Source organism: Salvelinus sp. IW2-2015, unplaced genomic scaffold (assembly GCF_002910315.2).
Source record: "Salvelinus sp. IW2-2015 unplaced genomic scaffold, ASM291031v2 Un_scaffold8301, whole genome shotgun sequence".
Taxonomy (NCBI): domain Eukaryota; kingdom Metazoa; phylum Chordata; class Actinopteri; order Salmoniformes; family Salmonidae; genus Salvelinus; species Salvelinus sp. IW2-2015.
In genome coordinates, this window is record NW_019949561.1 from 32,242 (window position 1) to 39,748 (window position 7,507).

The 7,507-nt window shown below is 48.5% G+C and overlaps 1 protein-coding gene across 1 annotated transcript; it reads right to left on the reverse strand.

Annotated features, from left to right (window-relative positions):
- Positions 1 to 843: 843 nt before the first annotated feature.
- LOC112079514 (WW domain binding protein 1-like) lies at positions 844 to 6,017 on the reverse strand. Its single transcript, XM_024145447.2, has 5 exons — positions 5,932 to 6,017; positions 5,369 to 5,413; positions 3,540 to 3,687; positions 3,071 to 3,232; positions 844 to 2,292 (listed from the first exon to the last, which is right to left on the reverse strand). Exons 2-5 carry the CDS (start codon positions 5,384 to 5,386, stop codon positions 1,184 to 1,186), a joined length of 1,437 nt encoding a protein of 478 aa, XP_024001215.1. The 5' UTR covers positions 5,387 to 5,413; positions 5,932 to 6,017; the 3' UTR covers positions 844 to 1,183.
- Between the last annotated feature and the right edge of the window lie 1,490 nt (positions 6,018 to 7,507).

The window sequence follows — 7,507 nt, forward strand, 5'->3', positions numbered from 1 at the left end:
GTGTTGTAACTGTGCCCACCACCTCTTTCTCAGTGTTCATATTCTTGTCACTGACACCTCCGAATCCAACAGACAGTCAGACAGTCCTGGAGTGATTTCAATAGCTCTTGTCCATCATCATAACCATTGTTCATATCATTATTGCCTTGCGGATTGCCGATCGTCCGAGCAGCAGCGCAACAACAGATCAATGTGGGTGTCAGACAGTGAGGTCAGTCTGTACCAGCCTGTTACTAGACTAAACCCAGTCTCACCTTGTCAATGACTGTACATCCAACAGCAACATCAACTACTGGCCCTCGTCAAAGGCAGGCTGCTCTGAGAGAGAGGGATGGAAGAGGAGGAGAGGAGGAGAAGAGAACAGTACTCTGATGGGAGGATGGGGAGAGGAAGAAAGCGGGAGGTATTTTTGCAAAGCAAAAGGGCAGGTGCATCAGAGCTTCAGACACAGCAGGTGGGTTGTTTGTTGTGTGTGTGTGTGCGTGTGCGTGTCTGTGTGTGTGTGTGTGTGTGTGTGTGTGTGTGTGTGTGTGTGTGTGTGTGTGTGTGTGTGTGTGTGTGTGTGTGTGTGTGGTGTGTGTGGTGTGTGTGTGTGGTGAGGGAGACTGTGTGAACATTGGGCTGACTTTATACTGTCTCATGCAGCTCCCTTCCGGTGCGAGAGAAAAGAGAGAGAGAGAGGGTGGAGAGACAGAGAGAGAAGAGGGACGAGAGACAGATAGATAGATGAAAGAGAGAGAGAGAGAGAGAAAGAGAGAGAGAGATATCATTAGCAGTTTCACTGCCGCATTGGTTTCTGCACTGTGAGAACTAATAATAAGAGGGTGGTGCTTATGTTATACGCTCGGTGGCAGCGCAGCGGGACAGAATGATAATGACAGAAAGATCAACACAGATAAACAGTCCGACTCCCTCTGTAACGACTTCCTTCCTCCTTTCAATTAGAAGGCTGTGATGACCCTCTMCCTCTGTGTTACTATGGTGACTTGACATTACTACAGTAAGCCGTTAACACAAGCAGGCCCATACTAGTTGATGTGGGCTTTGGCTTCCTTCCTGGCTTGAACAGTAGGGGGTGCTACTGGSTCAAAGTAAACACTTTTAAGCGCCATTGGCTCCATTTGTTGTCAGTCAAGTGAGTTTTGGTCACCTGACCGAAGTAGTTGGCCCTCATTGGCTGTCCTCATGACGACTCCACGGTGATGATGGCGTCCCCGCCCCTGGGGATGGCCGAGGAGGCGTGGCCACACTGGGCGACCTGCTGCGCTCGAAGGGAACAGTCCACACTGTCATGGAGGAAACCCGCCCCCTCCTCTCCATCCCTTCCTCCATCTTGATCTTCTTCCACCTTCTTCTCCATACCCTCTTCCTCGCTCTTCACTTGGCAGCGGCACACTTCGATGCCGGAGTCACCTGTGAGCCGGCGGTGACGGAAATGATCCTCATCCTCCTCTTCCTCCTCCTCTTCCTCTCTCCTCTCTTTCTCCACAGGCTCGAAGAAGTCCACGTTGGTGGAGAAGAGGGCGTGTTTGGGGGGAGACTGGGTGGGCTTGGGGGGAGAGAGGATGGAAGGGCTCTGTCTCGCTGTGATCCCCCCTTCACTCAGGCCGCCCTCCACCCCTCTCTGCTCAGCCAGCACAGCCAGGGGGTCCATAAGGATGAGTGGAGGGAGTGGCGGATGATGTGAAGGAGGAAGTGGAGAGGGAGAAGATAGTTTGGGAGGGGGGAGAGTGGGAGGGAGAGGAGAAGACGCTGTGGGAGAAGGTGTAGGTAGAAGTTCAGGTGGAGGAGGGGGCAGAGGAGGAGGTGGATATCCTCCAGGAGACAAAGGGGACCTGGCAGACACAACGCCCTCTAAAGATGAACCCTCCCTGGGGAAGCCTCTCAGGACCTCCCCCCCTCCTCCTCCAACCTCGCTACCGGGCGTGGAGGCATGGCTGGTATTATCCGTCTCGTAGGTCACCTGGACAGAGAAGGAGGTGCTGGATGGGGAGGTGAGGAGGGAGCAGGACTCGCAGGAGCAGCTGGTGTAGTTGTCTGAACTCTGAGATGAGGTCAGGCCACCACCGGCACCGCTGGGGCCCGCCCTGGAGCTAACCAAGTAGGAGGGAGGGCCGGGGGGTTGTTGCTGGTGGTGATGGGGGTAGGCTGAACCGTAAGGGGTGGCTGTGTAAGCGGTGGCGCCCCCCATCGCCCCCTGCAGAGCAAAGACGGAGCTGTAGGATGGAGGGGGTGAGGGGGGCTGGGCTGCCACCTCCTCATAGGACGGCAGCTTGAAGGAGGCCAGGAAACCTACAGTATAACACATGACAGATAATCAATCTCATCTCCTAACCACTAGGGTTACATGAGCAGCAATAGGGACTGAGACACCAAGCTCCAAAATAGTAATTGTGCAGTGCATTCAAAAGTCTTGTTTTTTTTTAATGATATTTACACACTATGAGGTCGAAATGACAGTCTGAAATTGAGAAAACTATGATAATGCCCTTTTTGTGTAAGAGCTGTTTGAAAAAAAATCCTGGAATTTCAGCCTGTTCAGGTGAGATGGAGTTTTTGGCCCAGATCATGACATCACAATCAGATCTGATTATTCTGACCAATGACTAGTCATATTTTATTTGTATATGTATCCTCCTACTTTGAAGGGGTACGCGGGGTAGGCTCTAGAGTCTACGCTCCTATCCGCCAGTCAGGGATGTGTATGTTAATACTGTATATTAACATTTGTATCAACACACCCACACGATCAGACTGAGCATTTCAATGGCAAAAGGAGGCTCAGGAAAACAAATTATACAAAAATATATCTGGAGTTGTTTACGTTTGAAAATAAAATTAAGAAGTCTGCATCGGGGCTTTAAGTTGTACTTCCTTGACCTTCCCTGGCACAATGCAACCAATGGAATAGTCCCAAAAGTTCAAATCCAACCAATCTAGCACCCTAGACAGACTCAAGCAAATGAGCAAACATTTAAAATACTATTTGAACCCAAGTCTGCGAATAAGACGATAAGGTGACGCAGACAATGAAAGGACCAGGGAGAGAGGCGACCGTAGCTATACGTACTGAGGTCCAACATGGACGCAGGGTAGTTGCAGGCTCCGTGGTAGGCGATCAGGTTGATCTCCCTCTGTCTCTGCTGCTGCTGGATACGCAGCTTGGCGCGCCGGTGGCGGTAGGCACAGCAACAGCTGAACAGAATCACAATGGTCCACAGTAGCCAGAACCCTGCAGGATACAGACACACAGAGACACTGAATTGAATTCAAGCAACTTTATTAATTCCAATTATTGAACAGCCTCTGGTAGCTATACAGTTGCATAATCACATTGAAAAAGCTTTTATAAATTGAAATGTATTATACCATAATAAGACAAACCGTCTAGTTTGATCGGAGGACCAGCCTTAAGGGCTTGCTCATGTTAAGCTCCCGATCTGGTCTGGGTACATACCACAATGCATCGGTATAGCTGTGTGACAGCAAATGCTGACAAGACAAGCCTCTCGGCTGGTACTCTACTGGTTGTTACTCACACCACAGCTCGTAGTAGTAGGTGCAGCATCCTGTCTCCCCACAGCAGTGGCCCGTCTCACACAGGTAGCCTGGGTTGTTGTTGACCCCAGGGCAGTACTTATGACTGAGCATGGGCTGGCTGCCTGAGCCAGCTTGGTCCTTCACCCCCTAGTGGACAAGACATGACATGACAACAACGTACATGGTAAACAACAACAACATGGTCGTTTAGCTTGAGCAGGGTGTTTCTCAAATTTCCAGTTGTGGGGTTGGAGACGAGTACCCCCCGGGGTTGCACTTTTTTGTTCCAGCCCAGCACCATCTCATCTGATTTAACTACTTAACTAGTCATCAAACCCTTGAATAGTTGAGTGGGTCAGATGTGTTAGCGTCAAACAAAAATMTATTCATTACCTTTACTTAAGCAGGTATGCACAGTGCATTCGGAAAGTATTCAGACCCATTCCGTTTTTCCACATTTTGATACGTTACAGCCTTATTCTAAAATGGATTAAATAAAAACATTTTCTCATCAATCTACACACAATACCTCATAATGACAAAGTGAAAACAGGTTTTTAGAAATGTTAGAAAACGTATAAAACCTATAAAACAGAAATACCTTATTTACTAGTATTCAGACCCTTTGTTATGAGACTTGAAATTGAGCTCAGTGCATCCTGTTTCCATTGATTGTCCTTGAGATGTTTCGACAACTTGATTGGAGTCCACCTGTGGTAAATTCAATTGATTGGACATGATTTGGAAAAGCACACACCTGTCTATATAAGATCCCACAGTTGACAGTGCATGTCAGAGCAAAAACCAAGCCATGAGGTAGAAGGAATTGTCTGTAGAGCTCAGAGACAGGATTGTGTCGAGGCACAGATCTGGAGAAGGTCCCCATAAACACAGTGGCCTCCATCATTCTTAAATGGAAGAAGTTTAGAACCACCAAGACTCTTCCTAGAGCTGGCCGTCCGGCCAAACTGAGCAATCAGGGGAGAAGGGCCTTCGTCAGGGAGGTGACCAAAAACCCGATGGTCACTCTGACAGAGCTCCAGAGTTACTCTGTGGAGATGGGAGAACCTCCAGAAGGACAACCATCTCTGCAGCACTCCACCAATCAGGCCTTTATGGTAGAGTGGCCAGACAGAAGCCACTCCTCAGTAAAAGGCACATGACAGCCCGGTTGGAGTTTGGCAAAAGGCACCTAAAGGACTCTCAGACCATGAGAAACAAGATTCTCTGGTCTAATGAAACAAGATTGAACTCTTTGGCCTGAATGACGATCGTCACGTCTGGAGGAAACTTGGCACCATCCCTATGGTGAAGCATGTTGGTGCAGCATCATGCTGTGGGGATGTGTCCTTGGGTGGCCCAGCCAGAGCCCGGACTTGAAACCGATCGAACATCTCTGGAGACCTGAAAAAAACTGTGCAGCGACGCTCCCCATCCAACCTGACAGAGCTTAGAGGAGAGGCAGAGAAGAATGGGAGAAACTCCCCAAATACAGTTGTACTAAGCTTGTAGCGTCATACCCAAGAAGACTCGAGGCTGTAATCACTGACAAAGGGGCTTCAACAAAGTACTGCGTAAAGGGTCTGAATACTTATGTAAATGTTATTTTTAATAAATTAGCAAACATTTCTAAAAACCTGTTTTTGCTTTGTCATTATGGGGTGTTGTGTGTAGATTGACGAGGGGGAATAACTATTTAATCCATTTTAGAATATGGCTGTAACGTAATAAAATGTGGAAGTACAAGGGGTCTGAATACTTTACAAATGCACTGTACGTTTTATTGAGAAACAGTGGATAGCAGACATAAACAGAATACATCTCTAACCTTGTTGATGGTTCCCATGTCTGAACCCTTTGGAGACACAGTCGTCTGCAATGAGAAAATAAACGTTATCTAGGAAGTCTTCATCTGGTCTTTCCACACATTCATCATCGTTGACGTGTAATGTAAAACCGCCTGAATCACTAGGCTACTGGTTTGACCACTTTGACCAAAACATCCACATGACCGTGGTAGCAGGAGTGAAGACTGTGGGCTAGCAGGAGTGAAGACTGTGGGCTAGCAGGAGTGAAGACTGTGGGCTAGCAGGAGTGAAGACTGTGAGCTAGCAGGAGTGAAGACTGTGGGCGAGCAAGGAGTGAAGACTGTGGGCTAGCAGGAGTGAAGACTGTAGCTAGCAGGAGTGAAGACTGTGAGCTAGCAGAGTGAAGCACTTAAAGGGATACTTTAGGATTTTGGCAATGAGGCCTGTTATCTAATCCATAGTGGATATTCATGCTGAAGATGCTTGTTATAGGAACATAAGTCCGAGGCTGTTTTACGTGTTAATTCAAGGTGTTAGCGTGTTAGTGATACCAGGAGAGGTTTTGCAGTATACACACCCACACCTTTTTCACAGGAGCTGGACAACAAGCAGATCCAATATGTAGAGAACCCTGCTTTGAGAGCAGGTAGCAACACAGTGTGAGATGGACATTCCTTGTTTTTTCAGAATGCTTGTTAGCCCTCCCTCCCCTCCATCCCTTCTCTCTTCACCATTTTGCTTGTTAACCCCCTAGTTCTCTCCATCCCTCCCTCTTTTTTTGCCCTCCCTCCCTTGTCTTCAGATTCCTAGTTCTTCTTCAGTGTTGTACTGTTATTAGCCCCCATAGTTCCCTCCCTCCCTACCCCTTCCACCTCCCTCTCTCCCCTCTCTCTACCTCTCTCCCAACCCTTTTCCTTGTTCATCGTTTTCCTTGTTTTCCTCCACCGCCAGTCCTTTCTATGTGTTGTGCTGGTTGTTGTGAATGAATGGCTGGAGATTGAAAGGTGAGACTCCTTACTTAGCTGCTGGTCCTTCCAGCCCCTGCAGGGAGATGGTCATCTAGAAGAGAGAACAGAGGGGGGGGGCAGAGTTAATACAGCTGACATTTACACAGGCAGAGCCAGACTGACTGACAGACAGGCTGCACATCAGAGAAAAGAGAGGAATGGGAGGAGAGAGAAGAAGAGAGAAGAGAGAAGAGAGAGAGAGAGAGAGAGAGAGAGAGAGAGAGAGAGAGAGAGAGAGAGAGAGAGAGAGAGAGAAGAGAAGAGACAGAGAGACAGAGAGACGAGAGACAGAGAGACAGAGAGAGACACACATAGAGAGAGAGACAGAGAAGAGAGAGAGAGAGAGAGAGAGAGAGAGAGAGAGAGAGACACACAGAGAGAGAGAGAGAGAGAAGTAGGGAGAGAGAGAGAGAGATTTCGTTTGTGTATTTTGCATGCAAATGTCCCATACATAACGCTGGAATTGCCCGTACCTGACCCCATTCACCTTGGATGTCTACCTATCCAGACAACCTGACTGTGGATGTTCACCTATCCAGACAGCTGACTGTGATGTTCACCTATCCAGACAGCCATGACTGTGGATGTTACCTATCCAGACAGCCTGACTGTGGATGTTCACCTATCCAGACAGCCTGACTGTGGATGTTCACCTATCCAGACCAGCCTGACTGTGGATGTTCACCTTCCAGACAGCCTGACTGTGATGTTCACCTATCCAGACAGCCTGACTGTGGATGTTCACCTATCCAGACAGCCTGACTGTGGAGTTGCACCTATCCAGACAGCTTGACTGTGGATGTTCACCTATCCAGACAGCCTGACTGTGGATGTTCACCTATCCAGACAGCCTGACTGTGGATGTTTCACCTATCCAGACAGCCTGACTGTGGATGTTCACCTATCCAGACAGCCTGACTGTGGATGTTCACCTATCCAGACAGCCCTGACTGTGGATGTTCACCTATCCAGACAAGCCTTGGACTGTGGATGTTTCACCTATCCAGACAGCCTGACTGTGGGATGTCACCTATCCAGGACAGCCTGACTGTGGATGTTCACCTATCCAGACAGCCTGACTGTGGATGTTCACCTATCATGAAGGCCTGACTGTGGGATGTTCACCTATTCCAGACAGCCTGACTTGTGGAT

Bases quoted from the DNA above. Each gene is read 5' to 3' on its own strand.
- LOC112079514 (XM_024145447.2), bottom strand. The intron at 3,233-3,539 runs GTGAGTAACAAC...TGTATCCTGCAG, and splicing joins CTACTACTACGAGCTGTGGT to GGTTCTGGCTACTGTGGACC. The intron at 2,293-3,070 runs GTACGTATAGCT...GTTATACTGTAG, and splicing joins TGCGTCCATGTTGGACCTCA to GTTTCCTGGCCTCCTTCAAG.